Genomic DNA, 13272 nt, shown 5'->3' on the forward strand with positions numbered 1-13272 from the left:
GATATTAAGATAAGGAAGTTCTATTGGGTGGGTTTATCACAGGGTAACTAACTTGTTACCAATATAAATAGAAAATATCTTCAAACATTTAGTGCATTCATGCACGTACCAGGACATTTAAAACACACCAATAGTATACTGTACTTTATTTTTGCGTAGTTTAAGTAGTAATGCAAGTGAGAAAACAGACCGCTGTTTATAATTTGAATCAAGTCTGGATATGGAAATATCTTGGGTATATTATAAGAAAATACAATAAAGCAATAACTTTTACGTTTAAGGATTAAATCGATAAATTATATTTGAAGCTTGCTACAAGTACAGGTTTTCTAAATATTGTATGAACTGACAAAATATTCCAAATAATGCATTTCATTCTTATTTCAAAACTAATAGCTTAATATTGCTCATTAAAAACAAACAAATAAATGCACCAATCTGTTAAATAAATAATCTTTTTTTTGCCAAGGAGATTCAAAAGAATCATTCCTTTGTTTTAGGCTTTTTAGTTTTTGATGTTTTCCCTAATGAGATCTTTCGCTTGGTTCCACGAGCCCCAGCTAATAATGATGCTGCAGTGAGAGAAGCTCTCTTATCTTCAGATTTTGACTTTTCTTTCTTTTTCATAAGAATTTTGCTTCCAAAAGGTGATTTCTTCAAGGTGCTTTTATTCATTTTGGGACTAGTTTTGGCTGACTTTGGTGGTGATTTCTGTGATTTTGTAGAACTTTTCTGAACTTCCATCAAAAAGTCTTGGTAAGACTGTATTGATAGCTTTTTGTTTTTGCTGGGCATAAGAACTGATTTAGACTTCTTTGGAGAGTCCTTTTTAGGACTAGAGGACTTCACTGGAGAAGTATTGCTGTTTTTCTTTGAGGGACTGCCTTCAACTTTTCTAGGAGTAGTTTGAGTCTTTTTTGGAGAAGTTGGTGCTGTATTTTCAGACATACTTTTCTTTGACGAGGAAGATTCCAGAGATTTCTTCAGTGATTTGTCAGTGACTTTCTTAGATGGACTTCCCGAGGGTGTACCTAAAATACTTTTTTGTACTTTACCCGAAGAACCAGGAGTCTTTTTTGCTGAACTGCATTCAATAATTTTAATAGGAAGAACTGATTTGTTCTGTTTGACAGGTGAGGAGGATCTTGATGAATTCTTTATTTTAATTCCACCTTGGGAACAAGAAGAAGCCTTTTTAGGTGAACCACTTTTCTTTGATTCAGATTCAAGTTTATCTTTAACATTTGGAGATTTGATTGGATTGACACTTAGTGGTAACTTTAAAATTGAGCTAGAATGCTTGTTTACTGGTGACTTGTGAACTGCTGATGTCTTACAAGGTGAAACATTAACTATTGTTGCATTAGCATCTGATGATTTGCTTTTCTGCTTTTCGGGTGACTTAGTAAGTAGAGGACTCATGGAATCACCACCAGGATGAAAATGAAGATTTGTGTTTCTGACCCATTTCATTGGAGAGTTTCCTGGAAGTGTTGCACTTTTTTTTAATGAGCTTGGTGATACTTCAACAATTTTTCCAAAATACTTTGCAAGACCTTGACTAATCGACAAAGACCTTTGCCTCAAAGGAGAATCATCTAACTTTTTAAGAACTGTTACAGATGCTGATCTCTCTCTTAACATGCTTCCTGATTCAGATTCAGATTTCTGCAATTCATCTGGTTTAGGTTTAGACTCTCTTCGTGCTGGAAGATCTTCTGGTTGCCAAACCATGTTTATTTCTAATCCTTTTGGCATCTTTAATTTCTTCTTGGCTGGCTCTTCAGGGCTTATTGAGTTAGGCTTGGTTAGTGGGGGAGACATGACAGTTTGAGATTTTGTGTTACCAATATTGGGGTGTTTTCTCATTAGAATTTTGGGTCTTATATAGGATGCAATGTCCAGCTTATCTCTTGGACTGGTCAGGGTTTCAGTTGACTGCTGGGCAACTTTGGGAGCATCTTTCTCTTTTACATTTTTCAAATCTTTTATAATCTGTTTCACAGGTGATTTTTTGAGGATGTTGACAGCACGGGACTTGTCCTCAGAATGTTCTTTTGGAGACATCCTACCAGGCTCTTTTTCCCTTATAGGTATATTTTTGCCCTCAGTTACCCTTTGACAGATAGCACTCAAAGGTGTGTCATCATCATCACTGCTTGTATCGATACCAGAAGTAGATGATTCTCCTTTACCAGGTTTTGACAGTTTGGTCGTAGCTTCTGCATCAGTCAACTTACCATCTACACTATTCCTCTGCCTCAGATTACACTTGCTGTCTAAAGGTTTCCATTCCATATCTATTGCCAGCTTCTTTGGTACAGCTACTTTACCAAGCATGACTGCTGGTATGAAAGCTGATTCCTTCATGTCAATCTGCAGACATTTTGGAATCTTCACAGCAGGAACAGGTTTATCATCAACTCCTCTTAAGGAATAATTAAGCTTTTTAGCTGGAAACTTCCTTCGATACTTTTTGATAATTTCTTTGCTACAATCCTTCTTTTTATTGCCTAGATTTGCATTCTTCTTTGCAGACAATGAATTGTTTATTTTTGAATCTTTCCTTGGTCTGCCAATCTTTTTCTTTATTTTAACAGGAGTTTTGTCACCTATGAAAGACTTTTTGGGGGAGTCTTTATCCTTAGACTTTAAGGCTTTGCTCTTGCATTTACAGAGATATCTCTCACATTTTACACAAGGTTCCTCTTCTGGTGAAAGACATTTGTAGGATTCATCAGATGATCCTGTTCTAATGGAAATTGAATCATCAGAAGTGAGATTGTCAATATCATTATATAGATCACGTCGTGACTTGTGAGTAGAGCCTGATGATGGCTTGAAATTGTCTTTAGGGATGTCAATGGACAATGGTTTTGTCTTAGCACTATGAGTGGATGAAGGTGGGGACAGAGATGGTGGGGGTAAATATTCCTGGTCTCTTTCCAATTGTTGTATGCTGACTCGACAGGGTGACAAGAAAACAGGAGCTGCCTTCTGATTAAGCTGATCTTTGATGGGAGATGAGAAATGCTTTAGCTGCAAATTTGTCATCTGATGATTTGTAGATTTTGCTTGCAAATTTGGAATCTGAAGATTTGGAGATTTAGTTTTCTGAAATTTCTGCTGATAATCAGACAATTCTGTTAGTAAAGATTTGTACAATGAAAGCTTCAACTGAGACATTTCAGCATTTGCATCCTCAGATAGGACATTAGTTAATGTCAGGGAACTTTTCTTCCCTATTGGTTCTTCTTTCTTTCTTAATCCAAGCAAACGATCAATTCCAGGTCCAAGCAAAACTGGCAGTCCATTTGGAAAGGAACAAGGTTGGTTGGAAGACATTTGCTTCTGTTTCTGCAATAGTTGGAATGTCTTTCTTTGAAGAGCCCTCCAATTAAGAGGCACTTTAGGAGGATTTGGGTTGGCTTTCCAATGTTTGAAATCATTCATTGCTAATCTCTTCAATGGAACCTTACATCTTGGCAATGATTTTTTTAACATTCGACTTCCCTTGTTTAATCCAGTGCGAATGTAATCATAAGATAACTCACGTTCAGATTTAGTAAATTTATACGTATGATTAAACTGTCTGATACGTTTCCGTGTCAATTTAAACGTAACTGGTATAGAAGCATTCCGAACACGTAACTTTTCTGAGAAACTTGAGTCTTTAACAGGAGTTCGACAAAATGATTCAGCGTTTGTCAGCACTTTTGTATGAACAACAGGCTCAGAAGCCATACACTTTTGGACTTTTTGTCCAAGAGGAGATGCAACGTCTATGAATAGAAGGGACAGAGTTTTGGAGGGTTTTTGGGGCTCATCATCAGAACTACTATTACTTATAACACTTTCAGCATCACTATTATCACGCGGGCAAAGATACGACAAACGTCTTTTACAAGCACTAGATTCACCATCACGACTAAGTTGAGAAATTAATGACTTGGGCGTGCGTGGAGTCCCTGGTGATTTTGGAGTCACCGGCTCGGCAAATTTATCAACATCCAAATCTATTTCTGTGTTTTTACGTTTTTCACGAATTCTTATAGCTTTTTGGACTGGTAATAAATCTAATCCTTGCATGTAATCTTCTCGTGAATGGGAGATGACTACACCAGTATCTGTAGGCAATAATGGACTCAACTGTGGACATGCTGAGCTTTCTGTTGCTGGTGATTTAGATGGAGATCTAATGGAACGTAGCTCTGGTGGTCGAAAGGAACATTGATTTTGATGTAATCGGAGTTCCTCTTTGCCTCCAAATTCTTCAGAACAGAAGAAACACAGGTAAATCTCAATAAAAGATTTGTTGTAGCCTGAAAAGAAAAGACAATCACTTTAATTTGCTGAAAAGTAAAATCATCCTAAAGAAGTTTGAAAAATTCCACAAGGCTAGTCAGAAATATGACCTGACACGCTGTTACTCCCTACAGAACATCAGGCAAAAATTTCATACAATTGAAGGTAAGTTAATCTGTATGATCTACTATACATGAACAATCTGTCAATACACTTATATCAGAGACAGCAAGTTTTATAGTTGTATTAGAAACATGAGAAAAGGTAAAGATTTAAATCCTACCTTGAGTAGAGAGTATATCTGGTAAAATATCTAGTCCCAATCTACTACCCTAAAATACAGAAACCTAAATTACTCTTGAGATAACATCACCTCATATAATGGTCCCAACAGTTGCTGTTGCTGATTATTTAGATGGAGAGTTTGATTAAATTGGGTGAAACTTATTCGAAGCCATCCTCTTGACATGAAAGTTATTATTTTATTTCAGTTACAAAAAGTTCTTTTTTAAATGATGGGTTGAATCCAAGAATCCAGACTATTTCTTCAAAAAATAAGTACCTTTTTAAGACCATTGGACTGTAACTGTGAGAGAGTAGCTAGAGCTGATTTCCAATTAATATTATTATTATCTGTCAGTAGTTCTTCCTGTCCAAGATGTCGGTAACAATTTCGTACCATTAATCTTAACAGATCAGTTGTTATATTCTAGAAGTAGAAAGAGAAAGAATAATGTAAACATTCATAACAGTATTATAACATACAACTTAATGTTAGGGGTGATGATTTCCCACTTCACAAACGAGTGAAGTCTATTGATAAATTGTGATCATTATAATGAAAAAAATAATAAGAAAATAATGGGTTTGATCTTTTGATTGTTGCATATTTGTGATTAATACTTTTCAGCTTAACAAAGTTCATCAGCTGAAATGGATATAACCTCAGTAATACATTTCTTTGTCTAAATCATTTATTTCTTTTTCCATGAATTTCTGTTTGATTTGAACCTTTCTGATTTTTTGTTGTGTTTTTCTCAATCAACAAATTTCAATGTCTTTTCCATTGAAAATCACCACAGTAACACCTCTTCTAATGTATCAAGTAGAAAAAAAAGTAGACACTTCAATCAAATGACAAAATTTAACCATCTTCGTCAAGCAAAATCAGTAAAATGTCACAAAAGTGGCACGTGACACATTCACTCTGAAATTTTTAACTCATTATTAAATTAAATCAATATAAGTTGATTTTCAGACAAACAATCTGAGCTCACCTCTTTACAGTTATTCTGTGCTGGTGAGGGAGCAAGAGAAGAGTAGTTAGCTGTCCACAAATCAGAGGTTTTACTGTTGTCTTTATTTGGGGAGCTGTTTGTTGCCAACTGCATCAATCCTGGTACTACTGCCTTTAATTGTCCCTGAAAATAGGACAAAATAATATCGGTGAAGTTACATGTATGACAGATGTACACTGGCTACTGCCACTGAAGGAACTTGAATTGAGGTAATTCGCATGACAATCAATATGGGTTTCCTTATTTTCATTTATGAAAATGAAAATGTTAATACTTAATTGAATAGAAAGTAGAGGTTTTCTAATGACTTGGGAAACACAAGTTCATCTTACATGTCCATAATTAATTCATAATTAGCTCAATTAGAAGAGAATTACAATTTGTTTATCCAGACCATACATACATGGACATTTATGATTAGTAAAACTCAAAAATTATATGCAATAAGAACATATTAATGATAATTGTGATTAAGAATACATTGTAATATATTAGAAACACCAATAAATAAAATAGTTTGATTAATTTTACAATTGAAAAATATGGAAACTCATCTTTAACGAAATAATTATTGATAATCAAGTTAGATTTTATGTGCAATCTGTGTATTAAGTAAACAGGAAATGTACTACAGTGTACAATAAGGACAATTTTGCCAGGACAATTGAGAAAAACAAGACAGGAAGGAAAACCAATTATTACCTGTGTTAGTTTATTTATAGGTAGAGCAGGTAAACGAGGTGCCTGGGCTGCTGAAGTTGGCTGGTTATTTTTATTTACATCCCTCATATTTCTTGTGCTGCTCTAAAAATATACAATATAAACATTTAGTTGTTGCATATAAAAGCATCAATACCATTTAGAATATGCCACACTTTATGGACCGCATTATGAGAGCAATATACCAGCTAGTTATGTCACACGGTTTCAACAAGACTTCACAATTTTTTTACAGTGATTGCAAGGAGGTTTTCTAAATTTTGTATGTGTATCAGGGACACTGAAAGCACCAATTTGTGGTTCCTGCAAAACAATCTGTTTGAGTGTAGATAATAGAACAAAAATTCAAATATTTTTTTGAGTAAGTTCCTACACTTAACACAATAAAACCTTGATGTAAACCAGTGTTACATAAAAAGTATACAACATAAAGTGTTATTTTCCTTGTATTTGTCAACCATTAACTGTGTATAAAACAGTACATAAATCATTAAGATGTTAATGACAACAGCATTATAACTTCTAACCAAATCTTCACATATGATTTTTATATGTTTTTATGTCAGAATGCAACAAATCAATTGTCTTTTCAAAAAATTTTCTTGCAGGAAAACTCTTCAAGAAGCTCTATGGGAGGTCTGTGTCTATACACTTCAACAGAGCTGACATAATTTCAAATTTCAACCTCAATGTTTGTCCCCTCATTAAGTCAGTCCACTTATTTGTACTCAGAATGCTGGTGCTGTCGCTGGCTGTCTTATCTCTAAAGTCTGAGATTTGCAAAACAAAATATATCCAGCAAACTGTGTAGTTAGTTCGTGGTTTTGTATAATATTGATTGAAACAGAAATATATCATAACAGAAAAACAATATCTTCAAGGTCAATACCAGGTCAACAAGAAATAACAATATATTATATATATCAACCTTATTTATTATATAACTAATATATATTATTATATTATCACTTATTATATAAGCCATGAAAAAATATAGAGCTATCAAACAGCTACAATAATACATAGTACCTTTAACTTTCTGAATCAAATTAACAATATGAAATCAATGGTATCCAAAATTTTGGAAAACAACTGTTGAAACAGGTTTCTTGCAATGTATTCAAAAGCCAATTTTAGCATATACAACTCAAACACTTCAAACCAAGATTTTTTAACCTCCTGGCATTAAAAACAGGTTCTTTGTGCATTCTTTATGCTCTTCAAGAAATTTATTTCAGATTTCACGTATTGTTAAATATGCCTGCTTTTTCTCAGAGAGCAGGTGTTTTACACTAGACATTGAATGATGTAGGTAATATAAGAAAATCTTAATGAAAAAAAGTATTTTCAAATGAATCAAATTTTAACTATTTATGTCCACATAGAAAGAGGTGGGCATAAAAAATCATAGTGCTAAAATAAGGTGTTTAAAAGAATATTTTTCAGTGCTTATCAATTCTTTGATGCCAATAATATCAATAATAACCAGCCTTTAAAAAGATTCCTTTTACCTTTCTTAAACAAAAAGTTAAAATGGATAAGAAAGATTTTCAAATATCACTTTCCCCAATTAACTACTGCCATCACAAATACTAGTATTTACTAGTAAATTTGATACATTCAAGTAATTTTGAATTCAAGCGGAATTTTTCCACATGAACCATTTTTGCAATATTATTCACTATCAGCAAACTATCAAATAATAAATAAATGTTGAAAAAAAACTATTTCACAATAGTAATAATTTACAAAAAAACAAGGATATTTTCAACATAAACTACTCCGATTCTTGCAAAATACTTGAAGTCAGGTTTTTTTTTACTTAAAAAGGAATTAATTCTTATTATTACCTCCACTAAGACATGACAGATTAAATCAATGACAAAATGTTCATCAAATAAACAAAAACAAAAAAAATACACAACTACAAATTGATCGGAACTGTCAGAGATTATACAAGACTTTAAACAAAGAAAGTTCAAATGCACAATAAACCTTTAATATAACAATCAGTCTAGATTACAAATCTACTATAAATTAAATAATTAACAACAACTAGAGGTGTAACTTTAACCCTCTAGGCATTACATCATACAAGAGGTGACAGTGCATGCCTACCTTGAATTGGTTGGGGTGCAGTATAATAGTTTAACCCTATTGCAGTCCCACGCGGTTAAAATCTGCCATTCATTCACTGGGTTAAACTGAATATAGGTCAGCTATTTTTAGAACAGAATTCTGGGGTCTTTGTGCTCTTAAGAGTTCATTCACAGTGGAGGTCTGCTAGAGCTCTGTGGTCTACCAAAGACATGTCTTTTTTTGTTTTTACAAACAAATTATAGATGTGAAAGTGATAATCAATTGACAAATTAAAAAATTCATTCACTGATGCATAAATATGTTTTGCATACAGATATTCCAGGATATGACAATATCAATTGTTCTTGGTAAAATTAGAAACTTAGAGAGAAACTTATAATGCACTTATAACATGAAAATTATAAATTGTAAAAAAATTAATTAATATAATTTAATTGCATTTGGTCAAAAACAAAGAGTTAACCTTTTCAAGGAAATCAATATATGAAATTGGATCTCTACTCCATACCCTTCTTATACCCACATGTTTATATGTCATTTCAGCATTAGTTCATGTTTAAAAGATATAAAGTGAATTTCAGGCAATCATTTCCTAGCACTAAATTATGCACGAAAATGAGCTAATGAAGACAGACAACACCATGCTGTTTACAATGAATAAAATTCTTCCAGGACAGCAGCATTAACCTACTCTTTTCGATTTCCAACTTTCAAAGGATCGTTTACGTGTACAGCCTGCAGAAGAAGGGGCCTCAAGTATTGTTCCATATGAATGACTTGATGCGTTTCACATATCAGCCCCTCTGACTTGCATTACTGACACGGGGACAGGGTTGAAAAGACCAAACTCACCGAAGGTATTATCTCAACCTTATGTCAGGTTAGCAATCAAGCGTCAAACACATTGAGTCACTGAGGCTCTCTGCAGTAAACAAGTCTACATTCAGCTTTAGAAGTGAAGTAAACAAGTTTAAAATTCAGCTTTAAAAGAAGTGAAGTAATCAATCTAAAATTCAGCTTTGCAGTGTAAACTGTATAGGCCAGTCAAACACATTGAGTCACTGAGGCTCTCTGCTGTAAACAAGTCTACAATTCAGCTTTAGAAGTGAAGTAAACAAATTTAAAATTCAGCTTTAAAAGAAGTGAAGTAATCAATCTAAAATTCAGCTTTAGAAATGCAGTAAACGAGTCTAAAATTCAGCTTTAGAAGAGAAGTAAACAAGTCTATAATTCAGCTTTAGATGTGAAATAAACAATTAGTCCACAATTCAGCTTTAGAAGTGATGTTAATTATTCTACAATTCAGCTTTTCAAGTGAAGTAAGCAAGTCTAAAATTCAGCTTTAGAAATGAAGTAAACAAGTCCACATTTCAGCTTTAGAAGTGAAGTAAACATTTCAGCTTTGGAAGTGAAGTAAACAAGTCTACATTTCATCTTTAGAAGTGAAGTAAACATTTCAGCTTCAGAAGTGAAGTAAACAAGTCTACATTTCAGCTTTAGAAGTGAAGTAAAAATATACCGGTACCTAAAATAAAAAATTCAGCCAGGTGTTGATTTGATAAAGGATTCTATCAGCAATTGTGCAAGTTTTCAAGACATTCAAAATGCAACCAAACATAAACAAGGCGATGATTTTGAAGTTGTGATAAATTTTATCACGTTCACATTATAAACAATTTTCTAAAATCTCTAATTTTGTTTTTGAAACACAAAGAAATAAAATTTTATGTTTCATGAATATTGGTGGTGCAAGCCATTGGAAACACATTTTGGATGTCAATGTTTTTTTCCTCCACTGACTGGATAGCAGATGATTCACCATTCTGGCCCAGTGAAAAAAATGCAGTGTAAACTGTATAGGCCAGCCAGGGCAAGTATGGTCCAATTTTTTTGGAAGTGTAAACAACTATACTATCTCAAGACTGAGAATAGCATAAAATTCATCATCATTCAGAATTCCTGGATAGTTGCTGTAATCATTTTTATTCAACATGTTCAATATATGTACCAAGCAAATAATATTTATGTTGACTATCCAAATGAATTGTTAGAAGGCAAAACCCAAAAAGGCTGTCTTAATTGTCAACTTGGGCTTCACTATGCCACAAATGTGTCCTGCATAGCAATTAGTTAAAAAAATGTCATTAAAAAAACTAGTCTCTGACGCTCAGACCATACCAGTCTATGACAAAGATATAGTCTGGGAGTTTTCAATGAATTTTCTGTTACAATGCTTTCAACAAAGATAACAACAATTAAGCATATTCGATCTACAAATCTCAAACAACTTGTTTACATCAGAAACAAATTGGCAACCCACACAAGTTTTGTCAGTTTATATTTGATATTTTTTTATTCCTGTTTGTTATATAACTCATCAATTTTAAATTAAATCAATTTTTGAATTAAAATTCACTGAATTGTTTTATTTAATGTTTCCCATCACCAAAACAGATGTGTATTTACAAACAATCCAATTCAATGGTCACTGTAGACTCTGTCAATTACAAAGATTTTAAGTAAGCAACCAGTCTATGTCATCTGAGGGACTGGATGATAAAGGGAATCAAACAACTTGGTAGATTACAATGGACACAAAATGTCAGAAGAAAAAACGAAATTGTAATCTAATTTAATTTGATCTACAACTTTCCATTTCTTAACTGTTAATATTTCAAATTTCCACCAAACACTAAATAAAACAGTTTAGCAAACTTTTCCAAATATGGAGCTCAATAGACTTGTTTGACTTCAAGTATTGATTACCGGTATGAGAAAATTTTAAAATGCATTGCTTACATTATTAAACTGAGATAACAATTTTGTTTCTCTTGATATATTTGGGGTTTCACTATCCCACAATTATTCGTTGTTATCAAGAAATATTTCCACTTGACATGCCTTGATTAACTTAAAAAGTATGGAACTGCAGTGGAAAACTTGCTTGTTTCCAAAACTCTATTTATACTCTGTAAAAATTACTGTTTAAAATAAAACTAACTTGCTCATCATTTTCTAGATAACTTCAAGAGAATTTATTAAGCAATTACAACTGAGAAAGTTTTGTTTTTTGGTAATATAGACAGTTGTTTTGGTAAAAATGTTGCTGCTTATTACCTCAAATTTTCTCTTAAGAAACAATTCCATCTAATTTCAGGACGGCTTTTGATCAAACATGCTAGACATGTTTGTTATCAGAATGTTGTGGACCATTTAAACAGCAAGTTTACAGAAATATTTGCCTCTGGTACTACGCATCAAAATTCAATATAATTAAGGTACCCAATACACCCACGGTTATGTGGCATGATGATCGTAGTAAGCAAAAATTCATTTAGTTTGAAACAGAAAGAACTAAATAAACCGACATTTATTAAAACTTAGATGCACAGGGATGCTTTCTACCAAGATTGTACCAGGGCACCTTATCCCCTTAATCGAATAATAATACCCTCTAATATATTTTTTTTTTTTTATTACATCGGTCATACATTGTTATAAATGGTTTGAATGATTTCTTGTCAATTAATCACATTGCTCAATAACAAGGTCACATGACCTTCCATTTTTAAATGACAGTTGAACCTCCACGACTTCTGTCACCTTCATCCAAGATTTTTCATTCATAAACTTCTTATTTCAACTGATTTTATTATTCTACCCCAATAAACGGGGGGTGTCCGCTTTAAAAGATAGAGATTTATAAGTAAATATTGGCCATATTCCTGGTGTTTCGAAGGTTTCTGATAAACAAACAAGGTTGACCTACTTTCTCGCTTCGCGATTTTTCAATCAAAATTCGTCAAAAAGTAGTCAAAATACAACATTTGGCATCTTCCATAAAAGAGTTCAAATCGAATCTCACAGAAAAACTCCCAAAAATCTACTTAAATTCCACTGCTAAACCACAAAGCGATTTTTTGTTAATTTTGGATGTTCTTTGGCGCAGTTTTGAAAGATCGCCAACGTTTTCAGGACACTGAAATCCAACAAATGGCGTCAATATTGCTGCTAAGTCATACTTTACCGTTGTATATACATACCATTTTGCACGAGGAATCTTGTGCTTTCTTCACTTTACGAGCAAAAGTTCATTTTAGAGGCATATTTTTTATTTTACCATCGAATGTTGATAACTTCTTCCAGCAAAATGGCGGCCATTAAAGTCTTCCCTCTGTAACATCCGGGTATTTCTTGATGTGTTCTGTACAAGGTGTGGGCTATTTCAGAGCCATTCAGAGCAATTTTTGTCGACAGTTTTCAGAGTAAATTAATAAGTCTTACGTTCTGTCGATAGCGATAATAGCTCTGACATAAGCCATTTTACTAAAAATAGAATATAATAATAAGTAGCCTACAAAACCAATATTGGTTGGTTCATGATACAAACAAAATTGCTGAAAATTAATGTCCTCTGTGACCCACATTTTATTTGTAGCTAAAAGATAATTTTATCACTCAATAAATTAAAACTTTCGTGATTTTAAAAATGTTAATGTATTGTTTAAAGAAGAATTAAATTATTTATTTAGTCTCAGACCATGTCGAATTTGCAATTTTTAGGAATGTCTCAAATGTAGGCTTTTAAGGTGGGACACAGATTTTGGACAAACATAGCCTTATAGGCACTATCACTCCTAATAGAGGGACGAGGATCCTTCTCTATCAGCTAGTCACAGAAAAGTAGAGCGTAACACTCCAGTCATTTGATTCCTAAGAGAGAGAAAAGGGAGATAATAACCCTTCTGCTCCACCTTGAATTGTCATGCTCTGGATTCCCGCCTTGCTTTTTCTCCTGAAGACAATTATATAACCACGGAAATCACTGGGAGAATCAGGTTTTTTTAGC

The 13272-nt window shown here is 33.2% G+C and overlaps 1 protein-coding gene across 1 annotated transcript; it reads right to left on the reverse strand.

Moving 5' to 3' along the window:
• Positions 1-483: 483 nt before the first annotated feature.
• On the reverse strand, positions 484-12469 carry LOTGIDRAFT_173569 (hypothetical protein; the record flags this gene model as incomplete). The annotated part of the gene is made up of 6 exons (XM_009051342.1): positions 484-4322; positions 4589-4637; positions 4868-5014; positions 5583-5726; positions 6306-6407; positions 12467-12469. 6 exons carry the CDS (start codon positions 12467-12469, stop codon positions 484-486), a joined length of 4284 nt encoding a protein of 1427 aa, XP_009049590.1.
• Between the last annotated feature and the right edge of the window lie 803 nt (positions 12470-13272).

This window comes from Lottia gigantea, assembly GCF_000327385.1.
Source record: "Lottia gigantea unplaced genomic scaffold LOTGIsca_164, whole genome shotgun sequence".
In the NCBI taxonomy this organism is placed as follows: Eukaryota; Metazoa; Mollusca; class Gastropoda; family Lottiidae; genus Lottia; species Lottia gigantea.